The sequence below is a fragment of the Oncorhynchus clarkii genome, chromosome 20 (assembly GCF_045791955.1).
Source record: "Oncorhynchus clarkii lewisi isolate Uvic-CL-2024 chromosome 20, UVic_Ocla_1.0, whole genome shotgun sequence".
Classification (NCBI taxonomy): domain Eukaryota; kingdom Metazoa; phylum Chordata; class Actinopteri; order Salmoniformes; family Salmonidae; genus Oncorhynchus; species Oncorhynchus clarkii.
Genome location: NC_092166.1, coordinates 70,444,472 through 70,465,116, shown reverse-complemented (window position 1 = coordinate 70,465,116; position 20,645 = coordinate 70,444,472). Strand labels below are relative to the sequence as shown.

At 44.0% G+C, this 20,645-nt stretch overlaps 2 protein-coding genes across 2 annotated transcripts in view; one reads left to right on the top strand and one right to left on the bottom strand.

The window, feature by feature from the left end:
• LOC139376847 (ATP-binding cassette, sub-family G (WHITE), member 8) overlaps positions 1-10,210 on the bottom strand; it is an 18,724-nt gene extending 8,514 nt beyond the window's left edge. The window contains exons 1-4 of the mRNA XM_071119804.1: positions 10,076-10,210; positions 5,663-5,866; positions 2,728-2,832; positions 61-208 (exon numbers count right to left, since the gene is read on the bottom strand). Of these exons, the coding sequence (XP_070975905.1) occupies positions 61-208; positions 2,728-2,832; positions 5,663-5,866; positions 10,076-10,081 (463 nt within the window). The 5' untranslated portion in view covers positions 10,082-10,210. The remainder of the gene's footprint in view (positions 1-60; positions 209-2,727; positions 2,833-5,662; positions 5,867-10,075) is intronic.
• On the top strand, positions 5,826-20,645 carry LOC139376848 (ATP-binding cassette, sub-family G (WHITE), member 5). The gene is made up of 13 exons (XM_071119805.1): positions 5,826-6,253; positions 7,009-7,130; positions 10,119-10,255; positions 11,354-11,452; positions 11,598-11,730; positions 12,534-12,673; positions 12,806-12,935; positions 13,033-13,246; positions 13,604-13,809; positions 14,950-15,088; positions 17,157-17,342; positions 18,059-18,171; positions 18,386-20,645. Exons 1-13 carry the CDS (start codon positions 6,078-6,080, stop codon positions 18,571-18,573), a joined length of 1,983 nt encoding a protein of 660 aa, XP_070975906.1. The 5' UTR covers positions 5,826-6,077; the 3' UTR covers positions 18,574-20,645.

The following is a 20,645-nucleotide window of genomic DNA, read 5'->3' as shown; positions in this document are numbered from 1 at the left end:
TGTTGATGAAACAGAGCTAAGATTAGTGCTGCCTCCCGTGGAGAGTAGCTGTGTATGTACCTGAGCTGCCGATGATCGCCAGCATCTGGCCACTGCAGACTCGCAGGTTGAGTTTGTTTATGGCTGTCTGCTTGTCTCCCTTCATCTCCCAGGGCATCTTAAACTCTGAGAGCTTCTCATACCACGGGATCTGAGCAGCCGTGTCCACCTGACACACACACAGGCACACACACACACACACACATTAGACTTTTTGATACTGTGGTGAAGCTGTGGGACTGCTTGTAAGGGAGGACATCACTAAATCATGAACCACTGTAAGCCACCCTGGATAAGAGCATCCGTTAAATTACAAAAATGTAAATGTAAACTAATTGCTCCCAGAGCGGGCGGGCGTAATGGGCGGGGCCTGGACCGCCCTACCGTACCTCCTTGCCCATCCAAATAAAATATTCAGAATTTATTTGACCGAGACGCACACGGAAAGAAAGATTGACCAAGACGCACGCCCGACAGAAAGGCGTATCAATCTCAGATAAAGCATCCGAGCGAGTGAAACAGCGCCCCTCTGTCTCCGTATGTGTCAAACCTGTATCTGATGCTGTCCAGACACAAAGGGTATAGCATGTCATACTTTTTCTGTCCAGACAGCATCAGATACATGGGCTACATGTAGTAAGACAAAGGGGCGCTGTTTCGCTTGCCAGTTTCAGCAGAGAGGAAGCGGCGAAGCGAGAGAGCTCACTCGCCAAAATCGGTCCTGAATAAGTCCAATGCGTTTCTATGGGTAACATATGCAGACCTAAGCTTATCGCCTTTGGGACAACTACTTGCATTTTTAGGGTGGAGACATGAGTAACTTGTCATTATACACAGATCTCTGGTTTCAGCCGCTTGCGAATTAGAAAAGTTGTCGGGTGCACAGTGCACTGTTAGGATGCTGCCTTCCCCTAAAGTAAATGATGTTTTATAATTATATAATTACTTCTGTTAAAATAAAATAATTCAAAATACTTTACCAGAGAGCTTGACTTTGCCACAGAGGATCATTAGCTCTTTAAAAAAAATAGCTGTGGATTGCTTCAAATCCCAAGTGTGTAGGCCTATGCCTGGCAATATGCTTAGCTGATTATTGAGTTGCGGTTGTCAGTGAAAAGCATCTACTATGTGTGAATATAATTCAAAAGTTGAGTCAAGAAGAAGGGGAGGAATGCACTCAGCCCTCTAGAATGTGCTCCGCTGTCTCCCGCCAATTCTAGCACATTCATTGTTTGATTGTGTACATTGTTTGCCCAATTCCCCGTTACATGCTACCAGTAGGCCTTGTAAATGTACTGTTTATCCCCGTCATTTGGTTACGTACATTTCTGTTACTGCAGGTATTACAGTCATTTACTATTCTCATTCTCGGAGTGGAAACGTTGTTTGCGGAGTTCCCAACCTGCTACACTTGTGAGAAACAAATGTTGGTTCATTTTATAACGATCACTTTAGGAGTTTTGTCAATTTGTCCATTGTCTTTCATTTGGAGTGCTCCATATCAGCATACTGTGTGGTTTCTCTGTCCTGATAACGCATTGCACTCACCTTAAACGGGGAGATGTTGTCATTCGCTGCTGGGTAGGGCAGCAGGTGATGAAGACAGGTAGTGAGGGGGGATTTGGTGAATCGGATAAAATAGTGGGGTCGGTAGGAGTTTGAGCCACCTCCTGTTTTTGAGAACAGACTACGTTTCGCGTTGTAGCGTGTTCTTGGACATGCAAATTAATTAGCTATCCCATCAGCTGGGAGAGCTAGGCATTTTTAAAAGTTACATTTAAATGTTAAATGTTATGTCAATGTTCTCCTTTGTCGGCCTAGTCTTTTTAAATGTATAGTTTTTAAAGTGTGGGTTATGTGGGTCGAACGGAATTGCAGACCATGTAGCTCAAAGTGTGTGTGTGGGGGGTGGTCTATGTCTTTATTATCAGGTGTGGGTCTCTGGACTGTGACTCTGGGTCTCTGGACTGTGTGTAGGCTATTATGCCCCTGTGTGCAGAGAATTTGCATGTTTGTACAATTACATTTCATTGGGCTTGGCCGGGTTTGCAGTGAAGTAGTACTAAAACCTTGTAACCCAATCAGTTCTCCTTAATGTATATATCTCACTAGTGTGTGTGTAGTGTCACGTTTTAGTGCGTTATCGCACATTCTTAAAAAAAAATTACCTTTATTTAACTAGGCAAGTCAGTTAAGAACAACTTAACTGCCTGTTCAGAACGACAGATTTTTATCTTGTCAGCTCGGGGATTCAATCTAGCAACCTTTCAGTTACTAGTCCAACTCTAACCACTAGGCTACTTGCCTCCCCACTTAATAGCCTGTGTGCCTTACACCTTATTGGGTTACAGAGACTACAGGAATTTAACAGGTAGCCTAGCATTTCATAAAAATATGAAATTGTATATTTAATAAAGATCATTTTTTGCTATATCTGTGTTGAGTTTTGTTGTGTCTTATCCTCTGACGACGGACCATACCGGTCAAACAAAGGTGGTGGCAGCTTCACAGCTACTCTACTCTATCCAGTACTTGCCCCACCTCTCAGGTGGTCTAGCGAGCTTTATTACAATGCTGACAGAATGTGAAAGGCAGGCAGAACTGAGACTGATCCAGTCAGTGATAAGGAGCATAGGGAAATTGGGAAGAGTAGAGAGAAAGAACAGAGTGGGAGAAAGGTGTTGTTACCTCATAGTGCAGGTTGCTGACCTCTATCTCATTGCGACCTCCACTGTAGGTGAAGTACAGGCTACTGTCCTCTTCAGAAGAGGAGAACAGCTCAGTGTCTCCTCTCTAAGGAAGGAGTAGAGGTTACTGTAGGTTACTGAGTGAGGAAGTGGTAAAGAAGTTACTCAGTTTTGTACTGCGTACACATACCATTCACTTATCAGAGGGCCATTCACACATCACAACTATATCTTCACTGGCATCCATTTACCTTATTTACTATGGTAATAAACCCTTGTATTTCTCTTAGTATATTCTGCCAGACATTTGTCTCAGCAAATCTAAGAATACTGGTGTATCTTTAGAGGCTTCATTTTTTTGGCCACGATGGATTTAATCACCACTTTATCGGACGGTTCTGATGACTCCTGTATAAAAGTGATTAGTTATGATTCCAGATAAACGGATCCTAAACTGAGCGGTGTTTGATAAAAGTTTATATAGCATACTGGTAAACCGTGTAGGAGACCTCCAGCCTGTCCAGGGCCCACCCAAACAGAGCTACATGTCACCATTATGTCATTTAAAAAGCCTAGAGACAGATAGGCAGATGCTTGCCACCTCTCTAGAGTAGCATGAATATTCAAATACTATTTTACTGTGAAATGCTTACTTACAAGCCCTTAACCAACAATGCCGTTTTAAGAAAGAGTTGAGAAAATATTTATAAAATAAACTAAAGTAAAAAAAGTAACTCAATAAAATAACAATAACAAGGCTATTTACAGGGGGTACCGGCACCGTGTCAATGTACGGGGGTACAGGTTAGTCGAGGTAATTGAGGTAATATGTGCATCTAGGTAAGGGTAAAGTGACTATGCATAGACAATAAACAGCCAGTAGCAGCAGTGTGTGGGCCTCAATGCAAAAAGTCCGGGTAGCCATTTGATTAATTGTTCAACTGTCTCATAGCTTGGTGGTAGAAGCTGTTGAGGAGCCTTTTTGGACCTAGACTTGGCGCTCCAGTACCGCTTGCCGTGCGGTAGCAGAGAGAACAGTCTATGACTTGGGTGGCTGGAGTCTTTGACAGTTTTTGGGGCCTTCCTCTGACACTGCCTAGTACAGTATAGAGGTCCCGAATGGCAGAAAGCATGGCCCTAGTGATGTACTGGGCCGTACGAAACTACCCTCTGTAGCGCCTTACGGTGGGATTCCGAGCAGTTGCCATACCAGGCGGTGATGCAACCAGTCACGATGCTTTCGATGGTGCAGCTGTAGAACTTTTTGAGGAGCCATGACAAATCTTTTCAGTCTCCTGAGGGGTAATAGGCCTTGGCGTGCCCTCTTCACGGCTGTCTTGGTGTGTTTGGACCACGATAGTTTGTTGGTGATGTGGACACCAAGGAACTTGAAGCTCTCGACTCGCTCCACTACAGCCCCGTCAATGTGAATGGGTATGTGTTCAGCCCTCCTTTTCCTTTGTAGCACCATCAGCTCCTTTGTCTTGATCCCGTTGAGGGAGATGTGCTTGTCCTTGCACCACAATGCCAGGTCTCTGACATCCTCCCTGTAGGCTGTCTCATCGTTGTCGGTAATCAGGCCTACCACCGTTGTGTTGTCAGCAAACTTAATGATGGTGTTGCAATCGTGGTTTGCCACGTAGTCATGGGTGAACAGGGAGTACAGAAGGGGACTAAGCACGCACCCCTGAGGGGCCCCGTGTAGAGGATCCTTGTGGCAGATGTTGCCTACCCTTACCAGATGGGGTCGGCCCGTCACGAAGTCCAGGATCCAGTTGCAGAGGGAGGTGTTCAATCCCAGGCTCCTTAGCTTAATGATGAGCTTTGTGGTCACTATGGTGTTAAACACTGAGCTGTAGTCAATGAACAGCATTCTCACATAGGTGTTATTTTTGTCCAGGGGGAAATGGCAGTGTAGTGTGCGATTGAGATTGCGTCATCTGTGGATCTGTTGGGGCGGTATGCAAATTGGAGTGGGTCTAGCGTGTCCGGGATGATGGTGTTGATGTGAGCCATGACCAGCCTTCCAAAGCACTTCATGGCTACAGATGTGAGTGATATGGAGCAGTAGTCATTTAGGCAGGTTACCTTGGCATTCTTGTGCACAGTTACTATGGTGGTCTGCTTGAAACATGTACAGACCTGGTCCGGGAGAGGTTGAAAATGTTGTACACATCCTGGTAATCCATCTGGACCCGCGGCCCTGTGAATGTTGACCTGTTTAAAGGTCTTACTCACATTGGCTACTGAGAGCGTGATCACAGTCATCTGGAATAGCTGGTGCTCTCGTACATGCTTCAGTGTTGCTTGCCTCGAAGCGAGCATAAAAGGTATTTAGCCCATCTAGTAGGCTTGCGTCACTGGGCAGCTCGCGGCTGGGTTTCCCTTTGTAGTCCATAATAGCTTGCAAGCTTTACCACATCCAACGAGCGCCAGAGTCGGTGTAGTGGGTTTCAGTCTTAGTCTTGTATTGAGGTTTTGCATGTTTGATGGTTCGTCTGCGGGCATAGCAGGATTTCTTATAAGCGTCCGGATTAGTGTCCGGATGGAAGGCAAGGGAGAGCTTTGTATACATCTCTTTGCGTGGAGTAATGGTGGTCTAGAGTTTTTTTCCCCCTCTGGTTGCACATGTGACATGCTGGTAGAAATGAGGTTTAACTGATTTAAGTTTTCCTGCATTAAAGTCAACGACCACTAGGAACACCGCTTCTGGATGAGCATTTTCTTGTTTGCTTATGGCCTTATACAGCTCATTCAGTCAATGACGGAAATCATAGAAACTCAAACTAAACCCAAACATATAGAAAAAAAACAAGTGAATGAACCTAAGAACTAATCTTTTCCCAGTCTGTTTCTCGGCCTGTCCTATGTCCTGTCCCATGTCACTATACCTGTGTTGAAGGTCAGAGCTGATCTGTAGATCGTCATTGACTCACCGTCTGTGGGGGGCCACCGGTAACGATCCCTGTCTCTGGATCTGGCCTGTTGTCTGTCCCTCCAGTATACATGGTTTGTAGAGTTGTAGGCGGTGGTGGAAGTTCTGATATAGGGGTCAGTGCCCCATGTGCCTGGTTGGTTCTGAGTCTGTATCTCTCCCTGGTCTTCCCTCTCCTCTCCTCTCCCAGGCTGACATAGACTGACTGCACAGCATAGGGGAGACCTATGACTTATTGTTACCTTTCTCTTTATACAGCCCAAGAGCAAAGTTCCACTGATAAGAGTGCTGTGTTAATGGTGCCGGCGCCACTGTCACAACGTAATGCTGAATGGCCACAAACAGATGACTACAGAAAGAAGACGCACATAGAGACATAATATATTTGTGGCTTGGATGAGCAGAGCTGTGAAACCATGATGAATGGGTCCTACTCTATGGAAGTAACACCAGAGGGGACAGAGAGCAGGTCTAAGGAATCTTTTAAGTTTGTGTCGGAGAAGAGCGTGGTGAAGAGGTCTGGACCAGGACCCTCTGACCAACCACAACCCTCCTGCTGCCTGAGCGTTAGCCACGTCTCCTACAGCGTCAGGTAAGCTAATGCTATTGACAAGATGGAAAGATGTGTTACGAATGTGATGCATGATATCACTGTCCCTTTGTTTGGTACTGTGAATTAACTGTTACAACAATCTTAAGGATTGTGCCTTTAAATATTACTTTTAGGTCATACTCGACAAAAGATAGGGCTTGTTATGCCAGTAATCGCATCAAGCGGCAAGATTTTGTACTTGAACATACTATTCTGGTACAGTAACAGGGAGGTCAAAATGGAAACATTGTATCTGCTCATCTAAAGCAGAGCAGCTGCATCTCTGTATCTACTGTGCAGATCATTACATGTATTGGGTCGTTCCACGAAATGGGTGGTGTTAACTAGATTTTTGGGGTCGATTTCACCTCATTTTTACATTCTGTAATGAAGAGCACATGTTCAACCTAATAAAAAACATGTTTTCCCATTTCAAATGACTATAGTAAGTGCTTATTAAGTGCCAAATAAAGTAACATGGTTGAACCTATCAGGGTTGACGATTGCATCTTAAATCAACCATAATTCACCTTTATTCATTTCAAAATCTTATTTCTTAAATGTTCCATGTGGTCTATATTAAAAGGTACTTAATTTAATAATGAAATGATATTTTAAAATTCAATATTGGTGCACAATTTGTACTTATGATATTAAATGGGTCCAAAAGGGACACATTTCGTGGAACGAGCCAATTATACTCATAACACAGATTCAGGAAACCTTGTGTGTGTGCATGCATGCGCCCTTGTCAGTGAGCGCGTGGGACATTGGTGGGACCTCTCCACCTTCAAAAAGAAATGGACCAGACAGATTCTCAATGGCGTCTCCTTCCATGTGAACAGTGGGCAGATCATGGGAATACTGGGGAACTCGGGTGAGCAACACAAACACACCAATGAAGAACCAAATACTCAGTCAATCTGGTCTCGGATCAAAACTTATTATATGCTACTAACATCTGTGCCACTCCGTTTAGTATAGTACAGTGCCTTGCAAAAGTATTCATCCCCATTGGTGTTTTTCCTATTTTGTTAAATTACAACCTGTCATTTAAATGGATTTCAGGTAATGGACATACACAAAATCGTCCAAATTGGTGAAGTGAAATGAAAGCAATGATTTGTTAAAAAAAAAAAAAAATGTTAAACAGATGGTAAAGTGGTGTGTGTGTGTATGTATTCACCCCTTTGCTATGAAGCCCCTCAATAAGATCTGGTGCAACCAATTACCTTCAGAAGTCACAGAATTAGTCAAATAAATGCCACCACCAAGAAAGCGGCACCACGAAGACCAAGGAGTTCTCCAAACAGGTTAGGGACAAAGTTGTGGAGAAGTACAGATCAGGGTTGGGTTATAAAAAAATATCAGAAACTTTGAACACCCCACGGAGCACCATTAAATCCATTATTAAACATTTAAAGAATATGGCCACACAACAAACCTGCCAAGAGAGGGCCGCCCACCTAAAGTTATGGACCAGGCATGGAGGGCATTAATCAGAGAGGCAACAAAGAGACCAAAGATAACAATGAAGGACCTGCAAAGCTCCACAGAGGAGATTGGAGTCCTGTCCATAGGACCACTTTAAGCCATACACTCCACAGGGCTGGGCTTTACAGAAGAGTGTCCAGAAAAAAAGCCATTGCTTAAAGAAAAAATAAGCAAACACGTTTGGTGTTCACCAAAAGACATGTGGGAGACTCCCCAAACATATGCAAGAAGGTACTCTGGTCAGATGAGACTAAAATCGAGCTTTTTGGCCATCAAGGAAAATGCTATGTCTGGCACAAACCCAACACCTCTCATCACCACAAGCACAACATCCCCACAGTGAAGCATGGTGGTGGCAGCATCATGGGGGATGTTTTTGGAAATGTTTTCATCGGCAAGGACTGGGAAACTATTCAGAATTGAAGGAATGATGGATGGTGCTAAATACAGGGACGTTCTTGAGGGAAACCTGAGATATGAGCCTGGAACGGAGGTTCACCTTCCATCAGGACAATGACCCTAAGCATACTGCTAAAGCAACACTTGAGTGGTTTAAGGGGAAACATTTAAATGTCTTGGAATTGCATAGTCAAAGCCCAGACATCAATCCAATTGAGAATCTTTGCTATGACTTAAAGATTGCAGTACACCAGCAGAACCCATCCAATTTGAAGGAGCTAGGGCAGTTCTGCCTTGAAGAATGGGCAAAAATCCCAGAGGCTAGATGTGCCAAGATTATAGAGACATGCCCCAAGAGACTTGCAGCTGTAATTGCTGCAAAAGGTGACTCTATAAATGGGTGAATAGTTATGCACGCTCAAGTTTTCAGTTTTTTTGTGTTATTTCTTGTTTGTTTCACAATAAAAAAATATTTTACATCAAAGTGGTAGGCATGTTGTGTAAATTAAATAATACAAACCCCCTAAAAAATCTATTTTAATTCCAGGTTGTAAGGCAACAAAATAGGAAAAATACCAAAGGGGGTGAATACTTTCACAAGCCAATGTATGTTAGGTTATGTTACATTGGCCTACCAATGTAATAGCAGTCGTACAATATAATATGAATTGTAAGACATATCGTATGTTGCGAATTACAATTCATATGATTTGTTACAAATTGCAATTTGTGCTAAAATGCTAAAGTTGCCTGTGATAAGATTTGACTCACAACATTTGGGTTGCTAGACGTTTGCGTTATACACCTACCGATCTACCCCACAACCACCCTCCTCTCATTTTTGCTTTAAGTAACCTACCATCTTATCGTACATAATATATACTGAACAAAAATATAAACATAACATGGAAAAATGTCAATGATTTTACTGAGGTACAGTTCATATAAGGAAATCAGTGAATTGAAATACATTCATTAGGTCCTAATCTATGGATTTCACATGACTGGGCAGGGGCGCAGCCATGGGTGGGCCTGGGAGGGCATAGGCCCAGCCAATCAGAATTAGGGCTTTATTACAGACATAAATACTCCTCAGTTTCATCAGCAGTCCGGGTGGCTGGTCTCATACAATCCCGCAGGTGAAGAAGCCGGATGTGGAGGTCCTGGGCTGGCGTGGTTACACGTGGTCTGCGGTTGTGAGGCTGGTTGGACATGCTGTCAAATTCTCTAAAACCACTTTGGAGGTGGCTTATGGTAGAGAAATGAACATTGAATTATCTGGCAACAGCTCTGGTGGACATTCCTGCAGTCAGCATGTCAGCACGCTCCCTCAAAATGTAGACATCTGTGGCATTGTGTTGTGTGACAAAACTGCACATTTAAGAGTGGCCTTTTATTTTCCCCATCACGGTCCACCTATGTAATGATCATGCTGTGTGTAATGATCATGCTGTTTAATCAGCTTCTTGATACGTCACACCTGTCATGTGGATGGATTATCTTGGAAAAGGAGAAATTCTCACTAATATTTGAGGGAAACAAGCTTTTTGTGCGTATGGACAATTTCTGGGATCTTTTATTTCAGCTCATGAAACATGGGACCAACACTTTACATATTGCGTTTATATTTTTGTTCAGTAAATCATAATAAACGTGTAAAATAATGTAACATAATGCAACATATATTATACTAAATGAAGTGGCATAGATTTTAGTAACATATAATATGTTTTGCTCTGAGACCAGACTGTCAGAGTAATTTGTTTCTGGGTGCCGAGACTTCTAACATAATCAGTAACATAAACTATTTACCACAGTGGAACATAAATGCACAAATCATACCTGACATAGGCCTACAGTACATTTTATAGTACAATGCCTCCTCTTACCATGCAATCTATGTAAAATACTGTAATTCTACTACCGCACAATCATATTTGTCTCATCCTGTGCTGCGTTCTGTGTGTGCCAGGCTCAGGGAAGACCACTCTCCTGGATGCTATCTCTGGGAGGATTGGGAACTCAGGGATTCTTCTGGGAGATGTGTCTGTCAACGGGAGGAAGCTGAAAAGAGAGCAGTACCAGGATTGTTTCTCCTATGTGCTACAGGTAAACACACACAAACAAAGTAATACAGTCTCACCTCTCACTCACTATTCACAGACCGCCATAAATATTGTTCTTAGCTTATCATATTTGCTAGCAGTATAAAGTTCAAGCTGGCTGACATGACGTTGAGCTTTGTCCATAAACTGCTGCATGAGAAAGTGAGAGAGAGTGGGTGAAATACGTGGCGTTGGGTAAATAAGAGTCCACAAATACACTCTCTCCATCAACTCTATTCACTTCAAGTAGGGGATGGGTGGTCAGCCAGGGTGGAATTAACAGGAGTTACAGATAGTTTCTACATACAGTAATCTTTCTCTGGGATGTTCATGTGTATCCACAGCTAAATTAAATCACTGAGTTTAGAACCCAGTCCTTTGAAATAATCTCTCCTTTTACTGCAGATAAAATCCTCCCTGCTCACCGGGGCCATAAACTAATCCAGTCATTAAATTTCCCTCCTAAGCCTTGGATGAGATGGTGATATTAAATCGCACAGTAATTAAGAAGAGGAGCAGGAGAGTTCATTCACGCACGCACTCACCCATGCATCCACGCTCATACCCATGGTGCGTGAGCACATCAAAGTTCCATAATCCAGTAGGGCTCTGCTGTCAGTCAATCATTAAAGCTCAGACCATTCAATCTATGTTAGGGGCACACAGTAAGCAGAAAGAGAAAGACAGCATTATACAGCTGCCATACATACACACAAAACTCTCACAGTTCACCTCACCTTTAACACGGATCACTTAGGTAACAGTCCCCTATGTCTGTGCAGAGGTAGGTAACAGACAGTCCCCTATGTCTGTGCAGAGGTAGGTAACAGACAGTCCCCTATGTCTGTGCAGAGGTAGGTAACAGACAGTCCCCTATGTCTGTGCAGAGGTAGGTAACAGACAGTCCCCTACGTCTGTGCAGAGGTAGGTAATAGCTACAACTGTTTGACATCAGTTGACCATTTTACAAATGATACATGGTGCTCTGAGTAGGAAAAGTAGAGTTCACTATACAGTGCATACACAATACATGGACTACTAATATTTTGATCTCATGCCTTCGATCTGTCTTTATCCCTGGCTTTCTGTCTTCCATCTGTAGAGTGACAACCTGCTGAGTTACCTGACAGTGGAGGAGACTCTGACATACACAGCCCAGTTGGCCCTGAGACGAGACTCAGCAGACGTCATCCACAAGAAGGTGTGAATCGTACAGACTATAGATAACCTCTAGACCAGGGCTGGCCTACAACAGATACACATTAAGATATCTTTGATTTTCTCAAGCTATTCTGGTATCAACTGTGATAAGTTGTTGACCCCTGACCACTTGGCCTGGCCTGCAGGTGTTGGCGGTGATGGCGGAGCTGAGTCTAGGTCAAGTGGCCCACAGTGTGATCGGAGGACGCATCTTCCCAGGGATCTCTGGGGGAGAGAGGAGGAGAGTGTCCATTGCCATGCAGTTGCTTCAGGACCCTAGTGAGTACAAAGAAGCTGTCTTTGGTCATTGCCTGTGCAGAATTTCAGGAGACACACATGTAAATACCCCTTAAACAAAAACATACCAACATTACTAAAATATGTGTAGGAAAATACAGGCTATTCTACAAAACCAAGAAAACACATTTTCAATATCATGGATTATACTGTGTCTTGTTAGAATTAGAGTATGTCACCTTGAGCGAAAGAAAAAAGTTGATCATCACAAAGTTCAACCACTTCTGAGCGGCTAACAATGAGACCTGTGTCTAATAATAGACTAGAAACAGAGAGGGATGGACAGAGGGGTGATAAGAGAGGGAGAGATGGGGGGGGGGGTAATGAAAGACAGGGTTATTACACACTCAGTATTAAGCTGAGTGAATCATGTGGGGGTGTCCCAGGTGGAGTTTATCAGGGCCTGAGGACCCACAGGGGGTGAGGGGGTCTCAGTCCTCATTCGGATTAGAGGGAGCACTCTCCACCCAAACACTAGGCCACATTAATGAAGGGTTCCCATCCGCTGCCTCGCCAATCAACCAGGAAATGAATTAATCATCACACAATTAATGCATCTGTTAATTCCACTCATCCTTTTTAAAAAGGCAATCTTTTAATTGTGCTAATTGGATAAATTAACAGAAAAGAACACACTTATCTCAAAGAGTTGCCCCTTAGAGGGGGACTGTGCCATTTAAAAAAGTTCAACTCTGTTTTTAAAAGTTAGAATAAAATTGATGCGGAAGTTTTTTCAATGCTAAATATTCCGATGTGTTACTTTAAGACATGTGATGTCGTTTCAGAGGTCATCCTTCTGGACGAGCCAACCACAGGCCTTGACAGCATGACGGCCAATCAGATTGTTGTTTTACTGGCTGAGCTGGCCAGAAGGGACCGCATTGTCATAGTGACCATCCACCAGCCACGCTCTGAACTCTTCAGGGTGAGGGAAAGAGAACCAAGCTGCTTTGTGTTATTGCCTTATGTTCAGTGATTATGTCAATTTTACAGATTATTTTCATCCCTGAGATTTGTCTGTTGATGCATTATACTCTGTGTTATGTGTGTTTCCTAGGTCTTCAGTAGAATAGCCATAATGAGTAAAGGCGAGCTGGTGTTCTGTGGCCAGCCTGGAGAGATGGTGGACTTTTTCAGCGCATGTGGCTACAACTGTCCAGAATACTGCAACCCCTTTGATATCTATGGTACAGTAATATATTAACTTCACACAATGTATTCATGTACCACCCCTATCTCTCTATTGACCCTCGTACCTGGTCTGCCCAATGGATTGACCAACAGTGGATCTGACGTCAGTGGACACGCGCTGCAGTGAGAGAGAGGCCACCACCTACAGCCGCATGCACAAGATCACCTCGTCCTATCAGGACTCAGAGATCAATCAGAGCATGCTGAGACAGATTGAGCAGAGTTGCCAGCGAAAAGACAAACCCAGCATCCCCTTCAAGAGCAAAGAGTCACCCAGCGGCCTGGCCAAACTGGCTGTGCTTCTCAGGTCAGAGGTCAAACTACTGTGCTGCATTTTATTATGAAGGTAAAATAAGTATATGTTTTTTTCCTAAGGGTATAGTAGCCTATGACGTGGTAGTATGATGCCACTACCCCTGATTTACTGTCTGACTCAGTTCTGTCTGACCTCCATCGTCTCCGGTGCGGTCTGACCTCCATCATCTCCAGTGCGGTCTGACCTCCATCGTTTCCAGTGCGGTCTGACCTCCATCGTCTCCAGTGCTGTCTGACCTCCATCGTCTCCAGTGCTGTCTGCACTGATCTGGCTTCTGGCAACGCGTGTCGTGTTAGAATGACACCACCTGAAGGAAGACAATGGTCTAACCTTTCTCTCTTTCTGTAGGAGGACTGTGAGGAACCTGTCTCGAGACAGGATGGGTGTCCTGATGCGTCTGTCACAGAACCTCATCTATGGCCTGTTTGTGGCCTTCTTTGTCATGAGGCTGGATGATGACATCACCAAGGGAGCGGTACAGGACCGGATTGGCATCATCTACCAAGCAATGGGGGCGTCGCCTTACACTGGCATGCTGAACGCTGTAGCTCTGTGTGAGTTAGCTTGTTGTTTCTTACACTGACATGCTGAACGCTGTAGCTCTGCGTGAGTTAGCTTGTTGTTTCTTACACTGACATGCTGAACGCTGTAGCTCTGTGTGAGTTAGCTTGTTGTTTCTTACACTGACATGCTGAACGCTGTAGCTCTGTGTGAGTTAGCTTGTTGTTTCTTACACTGACATGCTGAACGCTGTAGCTCTGTGTGAGTTAGCTTGTTGTTTCTTACACTGACATGCTGAACGCTGTAGCTCTGTGTGAGTTAGCTTGTTGTTTCTTACACTGACATGCTGAACGCTGTAGCTCTGTGTGAGTTAACTTGTTGTTTCTTACACTGACATGCTGAACGCTGTAGCTCTGTGTGAGTTAACTTGTTGTTTCTTACACTGACATGCTGAACGCTGTAGCTCTGTGTGAGTTAACTTGTTGTTTCTTACACTGACATGCTGAACGCTGTAGCTCTGTGTGAGTTAACTTGTTGTTTCTTACACTGACATGCTGAACGCTGTAGCTCTGTGTGAGTTAGCTTGTTGTTTCTTACACTGACATGCTGGACGCTGTAGCTCTGTGTGAGTTAACTTGCTGTTTCTGCATGATCTATGTCTGAAATGGCACCCTATTCCCTGTAATAGTGCACTATGTTTGCTGGCTCTAGAGTAGTAGATAATCACTCAGTAAGTCTCTTGGACCTTATTTGGTGAGAAGACCCTGACTAGGAACTTTTCTCCAGATCTCAATGGAAAGTTCAATGAACCCTCCTATTTTACCCCGTCTCCTTCCATCCCCTATCTCACGGAGTAGCGATAAGGGATATAGAAGGAGATAAGGGACTAGGCCAAGCGATTTAAGGGCAACCACGAGTCAATAAGCACCGAAACAGCTGTAGATAGCGGCAGTGGGTTTATAACGTTTATATGTCTTGAACTTTGGGATATTTAGTAGCCCATAGGCAAAGCTACTTTTAGCACACACATCTCTGTGCTGAAATGACATTATACAAGAGAAACGAATACAATCAGTGTAAGAGTTTAATGGTAAAACAATTCAAGGTATCCTTGGAATATTTACCTGGTTGCAATAGCAGGGGTTGTGTTCATATCATAATCACCACTGCCCTAATGATGTTGTCATCTCTAGTTCCTGCTCTGAGGGCCATGGCTGACCAGGAGAGTAAGGATGGCCTGTACCAAAAGTGGCAGATGTTCTTGGCCTACATCTTCCACATCCTCCCCTTCAGCATCATCAGCGTGTTCATCTTTTCCTCCTTCCTGTACTGGTGTGTGAGTGTGAGTGTGAGTGTGAGTGTGAGTGTGTGAGTGTGTGAGTGTGTGAGTGTGTGAGTGTGTGAGTGTGTGAGTGTGTGAGTGTGTGAGTGTGTGAGTGTGTGAGTGTGTGAGTGTGTGAGTGTGTGAGTGTGTGAGTGTGTGAGTGAGTGTGTGAGTGAGTGAGTGAGTGTGAGAGATTCTTCTATCCTTGTGAGGACCTAAAGTAAAACTAGTAAATTTCTCCCTCATGGGGACATTTTCCACATCTCCATGAGGACAAAGGCTATTTTAAGCTTTGGAGTTAGGGTTAAGGTTAGGTTCAGGGGTTATGGAAAATAGTATTTTTAATGTAAATTTATTTTATGTCCTAACGAGGATAGAAGAACATAACGTGTGTGTGTGTTTACCATGTACAGTGGGGAGAACAAGTATTTGATACACTGCCGATTTTGCAGGTTTTCTTACTTACAAAGCATGTAGACGTCTGTAATGTTTATCATAGTTATACTTCAACTGTGAGGGACGGAATCTAAAACAAAAATCCAGAAAATCACATTGTATGATTTTTAAGTAATTCATTTGCATTTTATTGCATGGCATAAGTATTTGATCACCTACCAACCAGTAAGAATTCTGGCTCTCACAGACCTGTTAGTTTTTCTTTAAGAAGCCCTCCTGTTCTTCACTCATTACCTGTATTAGCTGCACCTGTTTGAACTCGTTACCTGTATAAAAGACACCTGTCCACACACTCAATCAAACAGACGCCAACCTCTCCACAATGGCCAAGACCAGAGAGCTGTGTAAGGAAATCAGGGATAAAATTGTAGACCTGCACATGGCTGGGATGGGCTACAGGACAATAGGCAAGCAGCTTGGTGAGAAGGCAACAACTGGCGCAATTATTCGAAAATGGAAGAAGTTCAAGATGACGGTCAATCACCCTCGGTCTGGGGCTCCATGCAAGATCTCACCTCGTGGGGCATCAATGATCATGAGGAAGGTGAGGGATCCGCCCAGAACTACACGAGAGGACCTGGTCAATGACCTGAAGAGAGCTGGGACCACAGTCTCAAAGAAAATCATTAGTACCACACTACGCCGTCATGGATTAAAATCCTGCAGCGCACGCAAGGTCCCCCTGCTCAAGCCAGCGCATGTCCAGGCCCGTCTGAAATTTGCCAATGACCATCTGGATGATCCAGAGGAGGAATGGGAGAAGGTCATGTGGTCTGATGAGACAAAAATAGAGCTTCTTGGTCTAAACTCCACTCGCCGTGTTTGGAGGAAGAAGGATGAGTACAACCCCAAGAACACCATCCCAACCGTGAAGCATGGAGGTGGAAACATCATTCTTTGGGGATGCTTTTCTGCAAAGGGGACAGGACGACTGCACCGTATTGAGGGGAGGATGGATGGGGCCATGTATCGCGAGATCTTGGCCAACAACCTCTTTCCCTCAGTAAGAGCATTGAAGATGGGTCGTGGCTGGGTCTTCCAGCATGACAACGACCCAAAACACACAGCCAGGGCAACTAAGGAGTGGCTCCGTAAGAAGCATCTCAAGGTCCTGGAGTGGCCTAGTCAGTCTCCAGACCTGAACCCAATAGAACATCTTTGGTAGGGAGCTGAAAGTCCGTATTGCCCAGCGACAACCCCGGAACCTGAAGGATCTGGAGAAGGTCTGTATGGAGGAGTGGACCAAAATCCCTGCTGCAGTGTGTGCAAACCTGGTCAAGAACTACAGGAAACGTATGATCTCTGTAATTGCAAACAAAGGTTTCTGTACCAAATATTTGATTCTGCTTTTCTGATGTATCAAATACTTATGTCATGCAATAAAATGCAAATTAATTACTTAAAAATCAATGTGATTTTCTGGATTTTTGTTTTAGATTCCGTCTCTCACAGTTGAAGTGCACATATGATAAAAATTACAGACCTCTACATGCTTTGTAAGTAGGAAAACCTGCAAAATCGGCAGTGTATCAAATACTTGTTCTCCCCACTGTAGATTTGCATTCATAGTCTCTCACACGTGACTGTGTGTCCATGCATGGGTGTGTCACTCTCTCTCAGGACGGTGGGGATGAACCCAGAGATGTGGAGGTTCCTGTGTTTCTCGGCGGTGATCCTGGTGCCCCATCTGGTGGGTGAGCTGCTGACCCTGGTGCTGATGGGAGTGGTGCAGGACCCCAACATGGTCAACACAGGAGTGGCGCTGCTCAACGTAGCTGGAATCATGGTGGGCTCCGGATTCCTCAGGTCAGACCACTACTAGGAAATATGGACTTGTGTTTTCAGTGTCTAATTGTCATGCTATTGTTTTACATATCCTTTAACAATTCCCTTTAACAATTCATTTTGTAGCCATTTTGTGGCGCAGTGGTTAAGGGCGCTGTACTGCAGCGCCAGCTGTGCCATTAGAGTCCCTGGGTTCGCGCCCAGGCTCTGTCGTAACCGGCCGCGACCGGGAGGTCCGTGGGGCGACGCACAATTGGCTTAGCGTCGCCCGGGTTAGGGAGGGCTTGGTCGGTAGGGGTGTCCTTCTCTCATCGCGCACCAGCGACTCCTGTGGCGGGCTGGGCGCAGTGTGCGCTAACCAAGGTGGCCAGGTGCACGGTGTTTCCTCCGGCTGGCTTCCGGGTTGGATGCGTGCTGTGTTAAGAAGCAGTGCGGCTTGGTTGGGTTGTGTATCGGAGGACGCATGACTTTCAACCTTCGTCTCTCCCGAGCCCGTACGGGAGTTGTAGCGATGAGACAAGATAGTAGCTACTACAACAATCGGATACCACGAAATTGGGGAGAAAAAGGGGTAAAAATGCAAAAAAAAATATATATATAATTTTGTAAATTATTGGTACGGGTGAAGTTATGTGTTTGTGCATTGGCTCCCATAACCACTCTCAAAGTTGTAAACTATGGACCATAATGTAACTAACTAGTGTGGTCTGTTCTGTTCTGTTTTTCTCCCTCCATAGGAGTTACCAGCAGATGCCTGTGGTGTTCCAGTGGCTCAGCTACCTAACCTTTCAGAAGTACGGATGTGAGCTGCTCATCGTCACAGAGTTCCATGGCCTCAACTTCACATGCAGTAAGACTCATACCAAATCTTTCTCCAGTTAACAAAGCTAGTGATACCAGTGTCCAAATGAATCAGGAGATTCTGTGATCAGTGCACTGTAACAGTTTGGAACATCCCTATCAGGTTGCTCTAAAAAGCCAATGTCAAGACTCATGAGTACTTTATATCGGCTGATTTTTACAATGAGTCTGGGGTTGATTACTTCTGTCTATGTTCTATGCAGATACAGGCAGTATACCTTTGCCAGGCGCCTGTCTGATGACAGATGGAGATGACATCATAGACCAGGGTTACCCAGGAGCCCTGGACCGCTACACTCTGGACTTCCTCCTGCTCTACTCCTTCCTGCCTGCCCTGGTGCTGCTGGGAGTCATCAGCTACAAGGTCAGAGACTGCCTCGTCCAACACTGAAACAGACACCAACATGGAGACAGAAAGGGGTGTGGGAGTGCTGTAGTTTGGTCTAGTGGTACTGTAAGCAAAACCTGCACAATATACCACATACACTCAGTGGCCAGTTTATTAGGTACACCACGTTCACGAAAATGGTTTGCTCTTACAGAAAGTGAGTCACGTAGCTTGCTATATAAAGCAGGTAGACAGGCCAATGAAGGTACATTCCCCAATAGCAGGGATTCGAACCCTTGGTCCACCACTTTCTATGCAGTTCATCCCCTTCCATCTGTCTTCAAACTGTCTAATTGAAAGTAAGAAACACAAATAAGGAATGGAGTTATATTCCCTGCCCATTTAGGGCACTTCTGCTGTTATTGAATACTGGACTTCTGTGGTAAAGTCTGTCCTGTAAAGACAGCCATGGACGTGGTTCTTGAGATGGACTATCACATTTACTAGGAGTGTCATGAGCAAAGAAAGTGATTGGTGTGATGTCGGTATGGCAACAAATCTAGTGAATGATTCTCTGACACACTGAAAAGAAGTAATAATACTACTGTAATACTGTTTTTACTTTAGGAATAAGGTGTATTGTTGGATATCTGTGTTTTCTACGCTTGCAGAAAGTGACATGCCAGTATGATGGGATGTGTTGGATCTCCATATTGTTGTAAAAATGCCAAGTAAATGTATTTTTCTAAATAAATGTTTCTAATGAACATACTTACGATACAAACTGTTGTGATGTGTATGTGAATAGGAAAATCAATGTTTGAATCCAATACAATTGATCTGAAACATGTATTAAATAGTAAGTTCTACAGTATATCGTAATCAGAGCATTTCTCTGGGTATATTAAATGACCGTTCAGGTGTCTGCCAAGTCTGAAGTAGAGGGTAAAGTCTGTCTAAGCTCCAGAACATTCTGTTGTGATGTTCTCATTGGCTGAGAGGTGATGAGTCTAAGTTAGGTGTCTAGCTCTATGACTTGGACACGTTCCTCTTGTACTGGTCCAGTTTCTTTAGACAAGAAAGAGGCGACAATGTTATCGTTGTTTTGGCTTCATCCTAAATGGTTTTCACACAATTGTATAGATCGTATAGTGTTAAAACCATGTAAGGATACTGTTAGACTCTAGCTTGAAATGTACTAATTCAAATCAAACTATTTGTCACGTGCTGAATACAACAGGTAGACCTTGCCGTGAAATGGTTACTTATAAGCTCTTAACCAACATTGCAGTTCAAGAAATAGTTAAGAAAATATTTATAAAAAAATATATATATATTATAATTTTAAAAAAGTAACACAATAAAATACTGAGGCTATATACAGGGGGTACCGGTACCGAGTCAATGTGCAGGGGTACAGGTTACTAAAGGTAATTTGTACATGTAGGTATGGGTAAAGTGACTATGCATAGATGTAAAACAGCGAGTAGCAGCATTGTAAAAACAAACAGGAAGTCCAGGATCCAGTTGCAGAGGGATGTGTTTAGTCCCAGTGTCCTTAGCTTAGTGATGAGTTTTGTGGGCACTATGGTGTTGAACGCTGAGCTGTAATCATGTTACCATACTAGAACGCATTCATGACTGTATAAAGAAAGTATATATGTTGGAATCAATGAAAGACAGATTGCACTAAGAATATGGAAAGTTACTGAGAGTAGAAGCTTCATATTCTGTTCCATGTTTCTGAGAAGAGAGGTGAAAGGCAATTGTTAGTCTCTGACAAGGCAGGCTGCGGAAATGGGGAGGAGTAAGGAATGCGTCTCATGGTCAAATCAATAGATACATTGAGAAGAAACCTCTGGAGGGGGGCCAGAGAGGCCCACCACAATGTCTCTCCTGCTGCAGTATTATCTCACACATACATTCCACGCAAAGGTTTAAGTAACAGGCAGCGCTGTGGCTACATCAGTGAGAGGAACCAATTCAATTCCTGCCTAGCAACAGAGATATATTGTTTGTCTAGATAAGGGGTTGACCACACCTATTATAAGGTTATAAAAATATGTGCTTGTGTAACCGTGTCTTGTCTTTGCAGCTGTAAGACCCAGTGGGTTAATAAACTTGGTTTGAGCTTT

Excerpts from the sequence above, each read along its gene's own strand:
- LOC139376848 (XM_071119805.1), top strand. The coding sequence starts at position 6,078 with ATGATGAATGGGTCCTACTCTATGGAAGTAACACCAGAGGGGACAGAG. Across the intron at positions 12,936-13,032 it reads CAACCCCTTTGATATCTATG|TGGATCTGACGTCAGTGGAC; the intron begins GTACAGTAATAT and ends ATTGACCAACAG. Across the intron at positions 18,172-18,385 it reads TGGCCTCAACTTCACATGCA|ATACAGGCAGTATACCTTTG; the intron begins GTAAGACTCATA and ends TGTTCTATGCAG.